The sequence below is a fragment of the Fusarium mangiferae genome (genome assembly GCF_900044065.1).
Source record: "Fusarium mangiferae strain MRC7560 genome assembly, contig: FMAN_scaffold002, whole genome shotgun sequence".
In the NCBI taxonomy this organism is placed as follows: Eukaryota; Fungi; Ascomycota; class Sordariomycetes; order Hypocreales; family Nectriaceae; genus Fusarium; species Fusarium mangiferae.
The window spans coordinates 1458077-1475812 of NW_024573922.1; the positions used below are offsets into that span (position 1 = coordinate 1458077).

At 48.1% G+C, this 17736-nt stretch overlaps 8 protein-coding genes across 8 annotated transcripts; 5 read left to right on the plus strand and 3 right to left on the minus strand.

Moving 5' to 3' along the window:
* Window positions 1-696: 696 nt before the first annotated feature.
* Window positions 697-1581, plus strand: FMAN_06206 (uncharacterized protein; the record flags this gene model as incomplete). Its single annotated transcript, XM_041827044.1, has 1 exon — window positions 697-1581. The coding sequence occupies one exon, from the start codon at window positions 697-699 to the stop codon at window positions 1579-1581; it is 885 nt and encodes a 294-aa protein (XP_041678046.1).
* Window positions 1582-1835: 254 nt separating this feature from the next.
* Window positions 1836-2553, plus strand: FMAN_06205 (uncharacterized protein; the record flags this gene model as incomplete). The annotated part of the gene is made up of 3 exons (XM_041827045.1): window positions 1836-2079; window positions 2129-2366; window positions 2418-2553. 3 exons carry the CDS (start codon window positions 1836-1838, stop codon window positions 2551-2553), a joined length of 618 nt encoding a protein of 205 aa, XP_041678047.1.
* Window positions 2554-2861: 308 nt separating this feature from the next.
* Window positions 2862-3633, minus strand: FMAN_06204 (uncharacterized protein; the record flags this gene model as incomplete). Its single annotated transcript, XM_041827046.1, has 3 exons — window positions 2862-2865; window positions 2913-3368; window positions 3419-3633. The coding sequence occupies 3 exons, from the start codon at window positions 3631-3633 to the stop codon at window positions 2862-2864; spliced, it is 675 nt and encodes a 224-aa protein (XP_041678048.1).
* Window positions 3634-5989: 2356 nt separating this feature from the next.
* On the plus strand, window positions 5990-8633 carry FMAN_06203 (uncharacterized protein; the record flags this gene model as incomplete). Its single annotated transcript, XM_041827047.1, has 5 exons — window positions 5990-6839; window positions 6884-7305; window positions 7364-7464; window positions 7516-7648; window positions 7695-8633. The coding sequence occupies 5 exons, from the start codon at window positions 5990-5992 to the stop codon at window positions 8631-8633; spliced, it is 2445 nt and encodes an 814-aa protein (XP_041678049.1).
* Window positions 8634-8820: 187 nt separating this feature from the next.
* Window positions 8821-10188, minus strand: FMAN_06202 (uncharacterized protein; the record flags this gene model as incomplete). Its single annotated transcript, XM_041827048.1, has 2 exons — window positions 8821-9959; window positions 10008-10188. The coding sequence occupies 2 exons, from the start codon at window positions 10186-10188 to the stop codon at window positions 8821-8823; spliced, it is 1320 nt and encodes a 439-aa protein (XP_041678050.1).
* Window positions 10189-10918: 730 nt separating this feature from the next.
* FMAN_06201 (uncharacterized protein) lies at window positions 10919-12211 on the plus strand (the record flags this gene model as incomplete). Its single annotated transcript, XM_041827049.1, has 1 exon — window positions 10919-12211. One exon carries the CDS (start codon window positions 10919-10921, stop codon window positions 12209-12211), a length of 1293 nt encoding a protein of 430 aa, XP_041678051.1.
* Window positions 12212-12335: 124 nt separating this feature from the next.
* On the minus strand, window positions 12336-13358 carry FMAN_06200 (uncharacterized protein; the record flags this gene model as incomplete). Its single annotated transcript, XM_041827050.1, has 1 exon — window positions 12336-13358. One exon carries the CDS (start codon window positions 13356-13358, stop codon window positions 12336-12338), a length of 1023 nt encoding a protein of 340 aa, XP_041678052.1.
* A 1542-nt stretch (window positions 13359-14900) lies between these two features.
* FMAN_06199 (uncharacterized protein) lies at window positions 14901-17638 on the plus strand (the record flags this gene model as incomplete). Its single annotated transcript, XM_041827051.1, has 3 exons — window positions 14901-15236; window positions 15291-17579; window positions 17630-17638. The coding sequence occupies 3 exons, from the start codon at window positions 14901-14903 to the stop codon at window positions 17636-17638; spliced, it is 2634 nt and encodes an 877-aa protein (XP_041678053.1).
* Between the last annotated feature and the right edge of the window lie 98 nt (window positions 17639-17736).

Sequence of the window (17736 nt, forward strand, 5' to 3'; positions counted from 1 at the left end):
CCAAAATTGGGTTAGAATCGCGGCGTAGACAAGACCTCCAACCGCGGCGATATCGTGATCGACAAGATAAGGAATATTGGGCAACCCGGCAGTTATGTAAGGTTTCTACACGCCCTCGTGAGTTCGCATAGCCGAGATTATCCACAATATGGAGCTGAGGTAAAAGATAGGCATTTATCAGTGTCTTGTCGTCAAGCATTCGACGTATCTTATCTGACAGGAATAATCCTCGCATATGTACGGAGTATACCACCATCAGACGGACGAAAGAATTTGTAGTTCTCAAGACACTGTCGCCGTGATCGACTATAGACATCTAGTTGTAGGTATTGCTAGTTGATCTATTTGTTGAGACTGAATGGGCTACGGAGGCAAGAAAACTTAATATCTCCATCCTGTGTTATGAACAGATTTAGACAAGCCTTCCATAAACTCAAAAGACTTGTAGGTCAGTTATTTTTATTATCTTAATTTCAGGTCAGGATTTTCGTGGCCCCTGAAGTTGGTTGAGTTATCAAACTCAATGTACGTGGCTCGAGAACTCTGAAATCCGGCTCGTGTCCTGCCAGGCCAATGAGGGACTCTAATTTTGGGTGGCTTGACTCTACCAACACTGCCGAACTTGGAGAGCGCTTACGCCAAATGCCATAGCTGCACCGCGTCTTCCGACAAGTATAAGCGTCTTACGCAAACAGAATGCTCGTTCCTCACACTGATCCTGCTTCGAAGCCGAAGCCTTATAAGAGAATCATATTTTACCATCAGACACAATACAAAGACGACAGATACATCTCACTTCAACCAACGATTCTCCCAGCCACCGGAGTCACCCACGTCATTGTCGCGGCCATTCATCTCAACACGCCTGAGCGCATCACCCTCAACGATGATCTATATGATGCAGACAAGTTCATTCCTCTCTGGGATGAAGTCCGTCAGCTTCAAGCAGCCGGTGTGAAAGTCCTCGGCATGCTCGGAGGCGCAGCTCAAGGCTCATACACCAAAATGGACGGGTCGCTCGAGGGTTTTCACAGATGGTATCAGCCTCTGCGCAAGATGATCGCGTGGGCAGGCTTCGACGGACTGGATCTGGATATTGAAGAGGCCATGTCACTTGGAGGTGTCGTCCGTCTGATTGATCACCTCAAGACAGACTTTGGACAATCTTTCCTCATCACCCTCGCGCCCGTCGCGCCCGCTTTGCTTAACAGGCAGAATCTCGGAGGCTTCAACATGGAAGAACTCGAAAAGGGACTTGGCTCGCGAATCGCGTGGTACAACACGCAATTCTACTGCGGCTGGGGTGACATGAGCAAAACACACGACTACGACACGATAATCGCGCGCGGCTGGCCACAGGAAAAAGTCGTCATAGGTCTGGTGACAAACCCTGCCAATTGTTCCGGATACGTAAAAGAAGCAAAGCTGCGCGCGTGTCTCAAAGAGTTGGTGAGCAGGTACCCGAGGATCGGAGGAGTAATGGGCTGGGAGTATTACAACAGTGTCACAGAGGCTAGCCCTGAGATCGGGGAGCCGTGGAAGTGGGCCGAGATGATCAATGACATATTGAATAGTGCATAGATCGAGGGAGGAAATGGTCCTAGCGAGTGATCAGATCGAGGGAGAAGCAAAAAAAATATGAGGGTCATGACGGGGACTTGGACATCTTGATATATCTATGACGACAACCGTGCGCCACGTCGATCAAGGGCACGCGACCGTTTCTACAAAACCCCAGATTTTCGTTAATTCTAGATCTCGTATTATTGTCAATCTAGATCTAGGTACCAACTTTATTCCTTTGTTGCCAAGAATTCTCATATCTGTCTATCACAATGGCCGCTGACGACGATGAGAAGCATATGGAAGGGCATCAACACGAATTCGCCCATGACAATCATGATGACTGGGAGACCCAACCTCCCTACACAAGACCCGATGAAGCCACTGAAAAGCGAGAGAACTTTGAAAAGAAAGTTCATGGCTCGTGCCACTGCGGTAGAGTGCAGTATTGGCTGAACAGCGACAAGCCTCTTGCGTCCAAGTACTGCCATTGTATAGACTGCAAGAAGATCCACGGTACTCCACTCAATGACACACTATTTAGTCAGTGGCTAATGAGTTTCAGGTGCTCCTTTCCAGTGGGCGGCCATCTTCAAAAAGACAGACCTCTCTTTTGAGAACGGTGTCAAGAATCTTCGGTTCTACAAGACTTCGTCCAAGAAGAGCGAGCATGTTCTTCCCTGCAAGGTCGGCTGTGCCGAGTGCGGGAGCTGGATTATGGATGAGGGCCGTAACATGGTTCTTTTGTTCCCTACGCTTTTGAATCTGGATACGCCTGAGCTGCGAGAGAACTTCCAGCCACAGTAAGTTATGTCGCCACAGACATGTGTTATGGTAAGGCTGACTAGGTTAAGGTGCCACATTTTCTACACGCAGAGAGTGGTTGACATTCCTGATGGAAAGGACAAGTGGACGAAGCTCGATAAAGACAGCGAGCTCATGGAGGATGTCGATCAAGTCGATGATGTTGCTAGGAAGCGGCGGCGTTGAGGTTAGGTATCGGAGTGGTGCAGGAATACGCCAACGAAAGCGTTATGTATTAAGAAATGACAGTTATGAGTGAGCCGACTAAAAGGGGTCTTCCCTAAATTCCCTCCGATTTGTCGAATAACTTCGTCGTGTTTGAGCTCCAAATCGTGCCTGTTACATTCGCACTCCCCTACAAGCTCAACGAACCCAGTTGCTGAGAGAGATCATCGTCCTGGCCATTTACTTCAGGGATCTTTGGGCGATTCCTATAGTGGTGCGACCTTTTAGCAGGCTTCTTGGGAACCAATATGTCCCACAGTTTTCCGGTACTAGCTACCAGTTAGACAGCTCTCGATCAGTTGTGGTTTCCGCAAACTTACCCATTCTCGGGTATGTAGGGCGAGTTCTCCAACTTATCCACATCAACTATGCCCTCCTTGTCAAGAATTGTCTTGATGGACCGCGAATTACGGTTGCTAGCCCTAAAGACCGTCCCTATAAAGCCGGGAAGCATTCCATCCACGAGCTTTATGCTTTTAGAATTGTCATTTGGGTCCTCCATGAGAAATCTCACCAAAACCAACGGAAGCTGAACTGCCATTGCAGCCTCAGCTGAACCTTTCTCCAGGTAGATCTCTAGACCGCCATCGTGTTTGCGTGTGTGGATTTCTGAAAACGGTAATATAACCTGAGAGCCCTCAAAGTCCTTCATCTTGAGAATGCTACGCAAGCCATCATCCTTTAGGATGTGTATCCTGGTCTTGCCTAGGGCTCGGGCTAAGGAGTTTCTCCCATCTACAGTGCGTGTCCGGGGACTTCTGTAATGAACAGCGAGCCTGCAGCGCTTATTAGATTCGCAGTATATATGTTGCTCGCCAGAACTTACCGTAGCAATCCCTTTGCCCGCTTTGGGTGTATGTATGGCGGCGTCACTGAGTCTGGAACCATCTCGGTACGGATCGAGCCAATGTTTGACATGAGATAACGGCCTCGGAGTCCCGCCCAATCGAAGAAGGGCTGCAGTAGCCAAAAGGTCGTATGGTCAATGTCCAAGACTGGAACCTTTCCGCGCAATTCGGTTTGGGAAGCCTCCCTGTCCATGATGTAGAAATCAGCCAAGGCGGGCTGCAGCATGATATGTTTACCATGTCCAACAACTGGAAAGAGATGACTTTCAAGGAGCTCTTCTTTATCGATATAGTGGCCGTATTTTTCAACATCTTGGCTCAAAGCAACAAGAAGTCTTCATGCTTGTTCTTCCCTTGGTTCGCCGAATATCGTTATTATATAGATTAAGTTTACAATTTCATCGTAAACCAGGCCGATATCCGTCTTCTTCATTCCCAGAACACTAACAAAAAGTGTCTGAAGCTCGGGGAAGGATTCAGATACATTTTCAGGGCAGTTGAGCTTTGGTGCCTAGACACACTCATCCAGGAAGTATCTTTCTGTATCGTCCTCGGATAGAATGATACAACGATTCGCTTTGAAATACTCTCCGCGCTCTGGTTAATCAATGATACTGTCTGGTTGAGTGACTACGTACCTGAGTCGTGGGAGATCATCTATCAGAACCCTTTTCCAAATCTTGTTCAACACACCATAACGCTGCTTTGAATGACGAAAATCTGGCTTCCTGTCAAGTTATCTCAGAACTGCATCCAAAGAGCCACAATCAGACCATTCACAATTACTAGCAAAGCTCGATGTCCACAGAGTTAAAGAATTTCTTGTCATATATAACTAGTGGAGTAATGCTCTCCTTCTTCAATTCCTACTCGTGCATGCCTCGTTGGGGCATGGTGTTGATGTAAAAAAGTCCATTGACACCTCTTCGATGTCTGGAAGACCTAAGTCAATATGCCGGGCGGCACTAGGTTCCGTCGAGGCGGGATCTGAACCAAGTGCTAGCCAGAGAGTATAGGGATCGCATTGGCTCCACCTAATCAACTGCTTATGATGGCATACAAGACATGTTTTCATATATTTGGTGCACATTTTGGCTTGAGATGGGTGAGAAGTGTTTCAAAAAAGAGGTTTCTGTGTGGTTGCGTTCTTTATAGTTTGTTGATGTCGTTGTTGTATATGATGTTGCGATGGAGAATGTGTGCCGTGACTGATGAATGAAACTGGAGTTCCAGCCGGGGAGTTATAGATAATCCCTTACATGTGTCACGTCCATCTTGGCTATTAATCCCTCTAAAAATGCATTCGCGTATCTGATATCTATTCACTACATTTCCTACAGGAATCAGAGGTCTCATAAGTCCCTGCATCAGAGAAAAATGTTGCTTACAAGGAGGCTACTCTGTGCTACATTCACCCTCTTCTCGCTCCTCTTTCTTCTTCTTTTCTCCGGACATTCTGAATTTGGGCACTTGTCCCCAAGAAATAGAGAAACTACCTTATCTGTCATGTCTGGGCGATCTGGTGGAAGATGCCACAAGATAGAGGGCTCGAATTCAAGGTCGGCGATAGCTTGAGACGGTGGGCTTGATCGCAGGTAAGGCTCACAATAGGTCCACCCGAGGGACTTCCGATAGCCACAAGAGTAACAGACCTTGAAATTCTCGACGCACGTGTTGGGTTTTGTAGTCTAGAAGGGATTTTATGAATGCAGCTACTTATAGTTGAGTTCTTTCCATAAGATGTTGTGCTGCAAGAGAGCATACGGATTTGCCCTCAAATGTTCAATTTATAGTCATTCTGACATGTCTGATGGTCGCCCTAGCCTTGAATCAGTTCTAGGTTTCAACTAGATGCTTGGTACGCTTCTTCACTACATGTTCTGTAGAGTATCAGGTTCACGAGCCCCCAGACTACCTTTGTCAGAGCCAAAGTTCGGGTTAAGGGTCTCACAGAAAATCTCCCAGTAAAACTCACATTCATGATAGTCTTATTTTTAATCACTATCCACAATTATGTCCAACTAATGTGAGCTCTCTAGAGTACTGATTAGAGTAGAGCTTGGTCACTGATCAAGGTCATTCTCAACTGGAAGACGATTGAATTGACTTGTTTAGCGGCAAGGACACAACCTGGCGCCAATAACCGCGAGAAAGCCATCACTGAAAATGTCAAGTTACCGGTGAGATGTTTTGATCCAATGGCTAGTTCTATGCTCTCATATAGCCATAGAATGTGCCCTGTTGGCTCACCGCCTGAGTGCTACAGCCTGATTCAAATGATTGGATGTGAACGCTGGAACATGCACTCCATATCCTGTACTCTGAGCTATAGGTGGTGGCTTAGCTCTTGTGAGACAAGTTGGGCTAACAGCAGTAGAAGTACATTTAAAAAGTCACCAATCAGGCTGTGCTTGCCGCCCTGGATTTCACAATTACAAAAACTCAGACCAGCTGGACTTTTCACTCTGGGCAGACCATCTCGACCTTACACTCTTCCAACCACCTCATCTCTTCCGTGCCAAAATCCCTCTCCAGTAACATCCGAGGAAATGGAAGCTGTCGGTGCTGGTGCCAGCATACTCACCCTTATCACCGTCGCTTTCTCGGTGACTCAATCAATCCATTCGGGACTCTCAGCCATCAAAGATGGCCCTGGGGTCATTCGTTCCCTCACCCGTGAGATTGCGCAGCTTGAGAGTGTTTTACAACGCCTAAAGCAAATACCTTTTGCTTCTATCAATAACATCGATAGGTCTCAGCTGAAGGCTTTGGCGAAAAGATGCAAAGGCGACTTGGCCGAACTTGACCATCGTCTGAAATCCCTTGATGTTTCAACCTTGGATGGTCGAAGAGGTCGCCTCTGGAGAAACCTGAAGCTATGTTTCTCAGAAAAAGAACTCGACCATATCCGCAATGCGGTTCAAAGCCATTTGCACCATCTAACAATTCAATTCCATATTATCCAGGCGCGACAATTGTCTTTGACTGCAACTCAATCTACCCAAATTTTGAGCGATCTCCAGCATCTCAAACAAGAGATTGCAGCCTTGCGAATAAACAGTACAGCTAGTCTGGTCACCGAGGAGGAATCGCCATCAACTTCAGTAAGGGTGACGGAGGTGGACGACGAAGAGATGGACTGTTCACCAGATACATCGTTGGATGAGAGTATTAATCGTTTGATGCGACTACTGGAGAAAAAGCCCTGCGTGGTCGAGTCCGATGATTCAGAAGAGCTCCTGAAAGACATTGAGTATCTTCTAGACTATATCCGAAATGATGCAGAGCCTGTCGAGTCAGAAGGGGCCTGCCAGAACTGTCAACAAGACGTTTCAAAGGAATTAAAGCTCATGGCAAATATCATCCTCTCTTCTCCGTCGATGATGATCAATCAAACTGGTACGTCTCTTTGATTTATGTGATCGCCTTACTTACTTCTTCAGATGCAACAAAAAGATTCTGGAGACCAACGGGCGAACAGCTTTTAATTTCGCAAGAACCAAAACGAAAGGCTTTCGAAACAGAGGATGGAGTTGTGACCGTAACGACAACTAAGAGGTATCAAAACCTATCCTCTGAAATCGAAAGGGGGAAAATTGAAACCAGAAGAGACTTCGTCGCAAAACTTACCTACACATCCAAAAGCACAAAGAAGATGCTCAGACTGTCGGTGAATCAGGGACAGTCTTTATTTAACAGTTTTACCAGCATTTTGCCTTGCGCCATGGTGTGCAACATCTTACCCGGAGACTCTCTTGTATTTGACACAGCCCGGAGCGGATCAGTCCAAGACCTCCTCAAATTGTTCGAGGGAGGTTTGGCCAATCTTCATGATCACGATACAAATGGATGGTCATTACTCCATGTAAGGCAACAGAAGTTAACATGAATTCATGGCACTAGCTTACGCTCCCTCCGAATAGCATTCAGTGAGAAATCTCCCGGTTCTGAAATTCCTGATAGAACAGGGATTGGACATCGATGAAGTCATAACCTACACTCGCACCGATCGCGAATGCCAGATGTATGCGACTTGCTATATTAGTATCTTAAGCTTTGAATAACAATGGAGTAGTACTCCATCTCATCTCGCTCTTGAGCGTGGACTTTCTATAGCGCATTACGAAGCCCTCCTGCATGCAGGGGCAGATGTGACTTTACGAGTTGAAGGAAGAGAGACTGCAGTTCAGCTCCTTGTCGATCTTGATGTGAGCATTTCACTTCCTGCCCATATCAATTTCTAACCTCAATTAGACAGAGGCTCGCTTCACTGTAATGAAACAGACGCTTGCTCTAAGTCCTTTTGTTTATGCCAACTCAAACACTTGGGAAAACCAGGATTTGATCCCAAGACTTTGCTTTGGTGCTTTCATAAATCAACACTCCGAATCACATCAGACACTCCAGCAAGTACGGTTACTCGTTGAGAAAGGCTACGACGTCAACAGCACTCTTAACGGACAAACTTGCCTACATCTCCTTTTTAGGGCATCCGATGCCTGGCATCAGCGTATGCCAGAATACATGGAACTTTTATCGCTTCTTATTGAGAATGGTGCTGACTTGTGTGCCGAGGATGACGATGCATATCAACCTTGGCACCATGCTTATAGTGCCACATGTACGGCTTGTTATCAATTCAGTCCTTCAGCCAAAGGTGATACCTGGGATGCAGTTCTGACTTGCCTCGGCTACAACATTTTGGAACAAAGGAGACATTATCCACGGGAAGCGCGATATTCCACCGGATATACTCGCGAAGATTTTGAAAAGCTGTGGTATGGGCAACAGGGCAAATGTCCTTATTGGGATGATCAGTTATGGCCGCCAGCCTCTGAACAAAGCGATACGACATCCCCCTCTGGGTCGCTAACAAGAGGAAATCTTTGCCGTATGTGTATATACTGCGTGGATGATCCTGACTGTTTTAACTGTGGCGTTTGCTTGTCTTCTTTCGAGTTCTTTTGCGGAGATGACAATCATGTACACGACCAATTCTGCCCGAGGGAGCGTGTCGCAGCTTGGGAGCTGCAGGAGGAAGATGATGAAGTTTACTGGGAACTTGTGCGTTTCTCAGACAGAGAATCAGGTTATGATGCTTCCTTGAGTGAAGATTCCGAGGATGGCGGAACCTTATTGCAAGACAGGTTTGAAGAAGTGTTATGTGATGCTTCAGCAGAAGAAGTATCGTGAACCTTGATATCAAGATATATGGGGATTTTGCCGGATTCCTCAAGGAAATGTTCAGGAACGCTCCTACGAAGGGAATCTTCATCCTACTACAACACCCTGTCAATATCTTTAGGTAGATACATCATGGGGAATTTTTGAAACCATTGATGTCTTTTTCTCAGCTTTTTTCCAATCAAAACACTTATTATCATTTCTGTATGTCTGTCCATCCCTCTGCATCACTCTTGGGCAAATCCATGATCTTATCGTCAGCTCCAAACCGATCCAAAGGATCCTTGCCCCAAAATTCAGTAAACTTCTCTGGTCGCCATCTCCAAAACCTAGCAAACCTTTCCTCAAGCGTACCCTCCATACAATCAGAGACAAACTTTCCAATCGACGTGATATGCTTGTATCCTGTGCCGCAATCACCTGAAGCAATGACAAGCGATGGATGTCGAGGGTGATAGGTGATCAGAAACATTCTATCTTGTGTATCAGCGCACCAGCAGATTCGAGCATGAACAAGTGGACGGTCTGCGAGCTGAGGCATGATATCTTTCAGAAATTGCTTCATGCGTCGCTCAGCCTCGATGGGCACTTGATGCTTTGCGAAGGGGATGGACTGAGGGTATTTGGAACCTGGCTTTTCAACCCAGTTGCAGTAGCCAGGATGTTCATCGCACATCTTGAGTTGATGCAGATCCTCATCAGGCTCCATGAAGAAGCCCTGGTTTATATTGAAAAGAGGTGGGAGGTTCTTGTACAGCTTCATTTCCTCTGGCGTCATCTGGATATGACCGAGAGTCCATGCTGTAGGGCGGATTTGGTTCTCAAAATCGAGGAAGAACTCTGCTGAAGCACCAGCAGAAAGAATAGTCCGATCTGCCCTGTGCTTCTTACCATCTGCTGTCTTTGCACCTTTGACATCACCATCTTCAAAGATCAGACTCTCGACGTTCCCTTCGGGAGAGCCAGTGATGAACTTGATACCAAGTCTCTGACTCTCCTCGAAAGCAGCTTTCATAGCTTTTCGAGCATGAACCCATCCTGAACCCGTGGGCTTGTAAAAGCCTTTCCAGCCTGGAAATTCACCTGTTAAAATACCCTCCGGCATAGTCTTTCTGAAGTCTTCTGCTGTGTTGAGAGGTGTATACTGGTCGATATCGTCACCGATCTCATCTTCCACCAGTTGCTTGATAGACCTTGGAGTTGAGCCAGCCATGACAGCTCCTGTATTGTGGCAAAAAGGTTGGAAGACGGGATCATGGAGCCACCCTTGAGCTGCGGCGTACGTAAGAGCTTTCCAGATTGAGTCTTCGTCATCGCCTTTACTATCAGAAGTGCCTGCTCTGTTAGTGAAGTGTTTGAGTGCTATATGCTAGGGTGTCTCACCGAGACCGCCTGCAAGCTTGTTTACATCATGACCGGCTGAGATGGGTGATGGGATGCGATTGACGTCGAGAACAGTGACGTTGGTGTAGCCCCGACGGGCGAGATGGAGGGCCGTTGAGCATCCCCAAGTTCCGCCACCAACGATGAGAATTTGGGACTGTTTGGTGAGAGTTGAGGCCATTATGTTGATTGTGAGAACGCAACGCTGGTGAATTTATGGATAAGTAATGGCAATAATCAGCTCGGACCATGAAAGATATAGAAAATGTCCAATACTATCGCCTCCATTGAAGGTTCAACCGAGATATGTCATCGAAGGTCCAGCCGAATCACAGATTCACACTGTACATCTGATTGGCTCATCCATCGCCCATTCGCTGTCATCAGGTGATAGCCCCATCCATAGCGTCGTCTTCTCCTCCAAAACCCCCCCCGCTTTTCCACTCTCCCCATCAGACGATCAACCACTCACTCTCATAAGCAAAAGAATCCTCCTCCATCTCCCGGCACTTTTGCTCCGTGTCCCATATTCCCCCCCAATGCCGCGCCGCCGTCCCCCCGGCAAAACCGGCCCCGTCCAGAGACGAACAAGGTCAGGATGTCAAACGTGCCGGACCCGCAAGGTCAAATGCGACGAAGCTAAACCTGCATGTCGGAACTGCGTCTCCCGCGGATTGTCGTGCGATACTACGCTACAGCTAAAATGGGAGGCTGAGTTTACTGCAAAGGGGCTCTCGTTTGGGCGGGAGGGTGTTTGGTGTAAGGATGGGGCAAGGCAGAGACGACTGCCGCAGGTTCATTCGCCAAAGGCTTGGGGGTTTGGGGCTGTTGGGCCGAGACATTTTATCAATACTTATTATAGTGACTTTGTTCATGATCCGAATTATGAAGAGAGTCTTGTTAGGGAGGCTATGGAGTTGAGAGATGAGACTGAACCGTCCTCAGCGCTTATTCGGAGGTCACGGTCGCCACCAAAGCTCATTCCTTCAATATCATCATTCCCTACACTGAGCACCTTTGAAACGAGTCTTTTCGAATACTATCTCCTACGACTATGTCCTCTCACAACACCTTCTTCGCAACTCTCGTCGCCTTTTGCAAGCATGGTTGCTCCTCTATTCACCCATGCCGGGCAAGATCTTCTCGTCCAATCTGTTCTTGCATTCTCTGCTCGACATCGAAGCATCACAGATCCATCATGGACACGCACAGCAATGAAGATGAAAGGCAAGGCCCTGACTGGTCTTCTACAAAGGATTCGATCTCCAGATGTCACGGCAGACGTCATATTGGATCCTCAAGTTCCTGCCACAATGATGTTTCTCTGTCTTTACGAAATCCTTGATAACGGCGACTATCGATGGGTCTTCCACCTGAGGGCAAGTCAAGACTTCATGAGAAAACGCCAACAGCTTGCACTTCCGTCAAGTAAGAACTCGGCATTTGGAAGTCTTGCTGCGTTCTCAGAGCGATACTTTGCTTTTCAAGATGTCATCAGCAGAACAGCTTGTGGAAACTCACCTATCTTTGGCCTGGAATATTGGCAAAGACCGGATCACACGGAGGATATTGATGCATGGATGGGTTGTAGTCCGGCCATGGCATCTGTGATTTTTAAGATCACAGAACTTGCAAGGACAAGAACACGAGATATGTCTCAAGAAGACTATGAGATTCAAGTTGAGGAGCTTGACAGAGAGTTGACTTTGGTCAGCTCCAATATCACTGTTGTCGAGGCCATGGATGAGAATGTCAGACGATGTGTGGACCTGAAGAAGACTTCGGTGCAGATATACTTTCACTGCCTGCTTCGAGATGCTGATCCTTCTACACCTCAAGTGTCACAGCTTGTTATCAAGGTTCTGCGTAGTATTCACGACCTTATTCAACAAGGCAGTGCCGCAGGACTTCTATTCCCTCTGTTTGTCGCAGCCGTGGAGATAGATCCTTTGAATGACGATAAGATCTTCGCCCACGGTGATCAAGGCACCTTTTTATCTGGAAGGCAGCTTGTCTTGGAGACTCTTGATGCCATGGTTGGCTTGACTTTGGCGAATGTTGAGAGAACAAAAGCGGTGATTTTAAAAGTCTGGCGCATGAGAGATTTACATACCCAAAGGGATTCACCGGTCCTGGTTACTGGTGATTCAAATGATTGGAACACATTTGTGAGTCCGTATACACAAAATCTTAATTTGGCATAGATGGGTTTTGAGAAGATTGCACGGGAGCTTGGTATGGATTATGGCAGCCTGTATATATATACTAATGAATAATGATGGAATATGCCGCTTCTAAGAACTTGTTCTTCAATTCGTTGAAATTAATTTACCTTAGTAAGAACCCAGGAAAGACTGTATCCTCTGGATCGATGAAAAAGTTCATTTTCCCGACCAGGTTAGCTGTTCCTCTCACTCTCGGAATACACGCCGGGAAATCGACAGGGCTCTCTTCCTCAGAAACAATATCCGCTTCAAATACCGTATCAATTATAGATCGATGCAGAAGCTTCGATTTCCCAGCTCCCAGTTTTCCTTCGGCCAGAAGCACCGCTACTCTTGAGGCTGTGCCTGAGCCACAGGGTGAGCGATCGATCTGGCCATCTGCAAAGACAGTAACGTTGCGTTGAAGTACCTCTCCAGCTGGTCCAGTACCTTCGTCATTGAAGAATATGATGCCGTATAAATCATTCGTGTCGTAGTGCGCTCTAGTGCCTAGAGAAGCTTTGATCTCACGTCCAAGGTTGATGAAGTTGATGTACTGGCTTGGTTCAACCTGAAGGTCGAGCTGAGCCGCGTCGATGGTAGCGTAGATAGCTCCACCGAATGAGAGATTGACCTTGACATAAACACCTCGTGATGGGAGATTGACAGATAAGTCCTTGGCAATCTGGTAGCTCTTGACGCTGATGAAGTTGCCATGGATCGGCTTGCCGTCCTTGATAGCAATCTTCGCGGTAACTCTCCCAGAAGGAACGTCAATAACGACATCAACAGTCCCGTTTTCGGGCGCTTCAACAAGATCCTTTGTGACAGCCCAATACCCCAAAGCTATGGTTCCATGTCCGCATGCCGTTGAGAAGCCGTCTTTGTGCCAGAACAAGACGCCGAAATGAGCACCGGGATCATTCGGCGGCGTGATGAAACCACCATACATGTCCGCATGGCCTCGTGGTTCATGGCACAGAGATTGTCGGAGTTGGTCAAGAGGGTGATTGGGAGTCTTAATGACAGTAAGGCGACGTTGAGCGACAGTCTCGCCGTCGGGGAGATGGCTTGGCGGGAGGGTTTGGACGATGCGGAAGGGTTCGCCGGCAGTATGCCAGTCTTCTGTCTCGATCCAGAATGACATTTTGAGCAGATTATTTATTACTTTGTTGTTTTGTTAATTGCTGATATTAATTCACGCTCAAGTACTGGTATTGATTCTATTTATCTGGCAACCTTTGATGTCCCGGTCGCTGATCAAGACCGATCGGAAGCTCACGCCGATGCGGGGACCCCAGCTGTGCCGGTTCTGTCCCGGGGCCGGTCAATCAATCAATCGAGCCCTGAAACGATTTCCCTCCAGGGCCCCTTCAGTGTCACCCTACCAATTTTAAGCACCGCTAAACCACCAAATCACAGCCTCTCGTTGAATGTCAAGCTTTAATCCTCCGGCAGTTGAATCATGACGGAAACGTGTAACGCTGTGTAACTCGAAAACAACAAACAAACAGAAACGACAGATCGATCGGTGCGACAGTTGTATCAGATTCGTCACCCAAAAGAAACGACACGGGGAACACGTAGATACTGTACGTACATGGGTTACGTTTCCCCTACTGTATGGAGTACTGTGCCTACTGTACAGTACATATCTGTCCTTGAAGATCAGGGCAAGCATTCACTGAATGTGTACTCCGTAAAAGTGGCGCATTTCATGAACTGACAATCCAAGGGTTGACTCGCGGCAAACAAATCGGCAATAAAGAATCCCTAGGGAAACAAATTGATTGAGTTTTTATTTAATTTATAAGGTTAATATTATCCCTATACATAATTACTCCTTTTGATTGACCAGTGGGGAAAACAGGCCACGCACGCGATTGACTTTTCCAACCTAATCTAGTCTTGACTGTCACTGCAGAAAAATTGGCACGGGAATGGAAAAAGCTTGTTTTTGGGTGCTGGCATGCAGAGCTGAACTGCTCCCTTGCTGTTTTAGTCAGGGGTGCTTATTGCGTGGCGCTGGCTATTGGATGTCGGTTCTGCAGCAGAGAGAGACTAGCGATAGACTACTGAGCTTGACATGTTTAGAGATGAGGGGACCTGGACCTGGCCCTGACCCTGGGAAGTGGGAGGGATTCTTCTTCCGTTGAGGGGTTCTTTTCTGTTCTTTTCTAGGGGTCGAATTGTCTGTGGAATAAAATATCTTGCCTTCCGCGTCCGTGGCCGCGTGTGACGGGTAACACTGCATTTTCGTACCTTACCTACCTACGTACAGAGTCATCATCGGCTGTTTTACTCTGTCTCTGTCTCTCTTTCTTTTCTTTTCTTTTCTTTTTTTCCTTCATTCCTTCTCCTTTGCTGATCTCCTTCTGACACACCTTGTTTCGCTTTCCCTTATCCCCCGTGGCTTTTTAGCTCTTGTCTCTCCTTTTCCTGTACCCTAGCCAACTGCTTTTGGACACACACTCAATCTAGGCATGCCGTTAGTTCATTCCAAGCGCCCTCCGTTCATACCATCATGCCCCAACGGTCTCAGGGGTTAAAGCAAGGGACGCAACCCTTCCTACGCCACCAGAATGTCTCTTCTTACCTCTCCGCGGCCAAGAGAGCTCTTTATCTTCTCATCTCGTCACTTCGCAGGCTCCTAGCCTTCACCCGACGCATAACCACATTCTCTCACATCATGTCGGAATCATCACGGCCCATGGCCTTTGCGGCGAGATTTCTCCCAATCGTCTTTTGTCTGGTCTTGCTGGGCTCGTTGACGTTTCACAATGTCTATTCCTCAGATGATCCGTATCGATGTAGAGCGCTGCTGGGCGAGAGTGAACGAAATGGAAGCTGGATCCATGCTCCGGATGAGACGGGTGCGAGGAAGCCCTTCACGAATTGGCAGCCTGACGGATGTATGCTGCATCATTACACGGCGCAGGACATAAAGGATTGCATGGGTGATCGCCATTTGGTCTTCTCTGGCGACTCGACGACACGACAGATATACTGGGGCACTGCGCGATTGGTAAATAATGCACTTCCGCATCCGCGCATCGTTCTGCTACTGACTGGTAATTAGTTGGATCGTAAGAAGGCCATGGAAGGGCGCAAGAAAGCCAAACCTCACCGAAGCTACAACACAACCTTCAATGGCGTCCGAATGCTGCACATCTGGAACCCGTTTTACCATACCGAACCAGGCCACCCTCTCCGAGAACAGCTCGAGCGAATCAGCGAGGACAAGCACAAGCAAGGCCAGATCAAGGAGTCCGCCGAAGAGAAAGCGAAGCGGAAGGAAAAGCATCATGGCTCCGATCCCGGCCTCATCATGCTGGGCGCTGGTGCTTGGTACGCCGGTAACTTCTTCGGCAACGAGTCTGACAAGCGATTCGCCGTGGCCCTCGACAACATCACCGACATCCTCCATTTGGGAGACCTCACCAAATGGGGTACAGGACCAATGGACCCCGTTGAAGGCATTGGCAATGAGGTCTTCCTCGCCCCCGTTGCGCCTCCATACTACAATGAACTCCCCAAGTCCCGCACTGGACCTAAGGGTATTCACAAGGGCGAGGTTGAAAACATTGATAAGGTCATCTACAGCCAGGAAGAGGAGCACAACCTCCGTCTGCTCCGAGCATTCCCTCAGCTCTCGCTCAATCAGCCCGAGGCTATCGTCGACAGAACCCAGACTGGCTTTCACGTCATTGATACAGTCGCTGAGATCAAAGCAAACATCCTGCTCAACGCCCGATGCAACGCCAAGCTTGATCGAATGAACGGATATCCCTACACGCGAACCTGCTGCACAGATTATCCCTCGCAATCATGGGTCCAAATTGCCATTCTCGGCCTCACTGCTATCTACGTCATTGCATGCATCTGCTACGAGGGCGTCACCCTCGTCTCGTCCATCGAGATCAAGTGGCTCGATATGAAGGTTGGCATGTTTGCTGTCTCTCTTCTCTACTGTTTCGCTGCCGACCGTACCCATCTGTTTTCCAAGGGCATGAAGGAGTTTATTCCAAATGAGTTCTACCTCCTCATTGCAATCTGCCTCATCATTGCCGGACTCACCATCTGCAAGACAAAGTTCCGTGCGCCTCGTCTGCCAGTTGCTGAGGCTGCTGCCGCCCCTGCCACTACCACCGTGCCAATTGATGAGGATGCCGGCGTCCTCTCAAGAGATCAGACTGAAGAGTGGAAGGGCTGGATGCAGGCTGCCATTCTTGTTTACCATTGGACCGGTGCGATTCGCAATCTTCCCATCTATATCTTCATCCGATTGCTTGTCGCTGCCTACCTGTTCCAGACTGGATACGGACATACTATCTACTTCCTCTCCAAGAAGGACTTTTCATTCCGCCGCATTGCAAGTGTCATGCTGCGCTTGAACATGCTGAGCTGTGCCCTTCCTTACGTCATGGGAACTGACTATATGTTTTACTACTTTGCGCCGCTTGTCAGCTTCTGGTTCATGGTCGTCTATGCTACCATGGCCATCTGCTCTGGCTTCAACGATAGTGTCAAGATCGTCACGAGCAAGATCTTTGCCTCTTTTATCATCGTCACAGTCATTCTCAACTTCACCCCTCTCACTCAGTGGGCTTTCGCAATCCTCGATGTCGTCTTCCGCATCAAATGGAACATTGACGAGTGGATGTTCAGAGTCACTCTTGATGGAGCCATTGTGTTCGTCGGCATGCTCGCTGGTGTCGCGCAACAGCGACTCGAGCGTGATTCTGCTTGGTACACCAACTTCAAAGCTGCCATTATTCCTTCAGCCCTGTCGATCCTTGGATATGCTTACCTCTGCACATACACTGGCGACCGAAAGGTCTATATCATGATGCACCCGGTCATTGCGGCGGTACCTATTCTTGCCTTCATCGCTCTTCGAAACGCTACCGTTACCATGAGGAACTACTACTCTACTGCTGCGGCGTGGCTCGGTCGATGCTCTCTCGAGACATTCATCCTGCAGTTCCACGTTTTCCTGGCCGCTGACACCAAGGGCGTCCTTCTCTTGGATATCTTCAAGGGCGATGCCAGTCTCCTCAATGACCGCTGGCGAGATCTCGCAGTCATTGTCCCCATCTTCTTCTGGGTCAGCCACCTTGTTGCCGAAGCATCCGGCAAGATCGTCAAGCTCATTCTGGGTGAGGCCAAGCCAAAGCAGGGCATCCCCGAGATTGTGGAAGATGATGAAGAGAGTGGCGAGCTGAAGATTGTCGAGCCTGTATGGGAGAACATGCCCATGCTCAACAACGTCCACTTGGACCGCGCAAAGGACTTTGCCAAGTCTGTTACGACTGGCCTCCACATGCGCGTTGCAGGCATCCTTGGAGTGATGTGGCTGCTCAACTGGGTAAGTTAGCTTCCGTTGCTGAGTTGAAGGGTAATGCTAACAGATTGCAGTTGTACTAAAGCGCTAAGGCGTTCATTCATGGCTCTTAGAGGGCGTTTTCTGTTTCGGTTTGTTTGGTGATTCGGTGTACATGGGTCCTGTAGACTTGAATATAGAA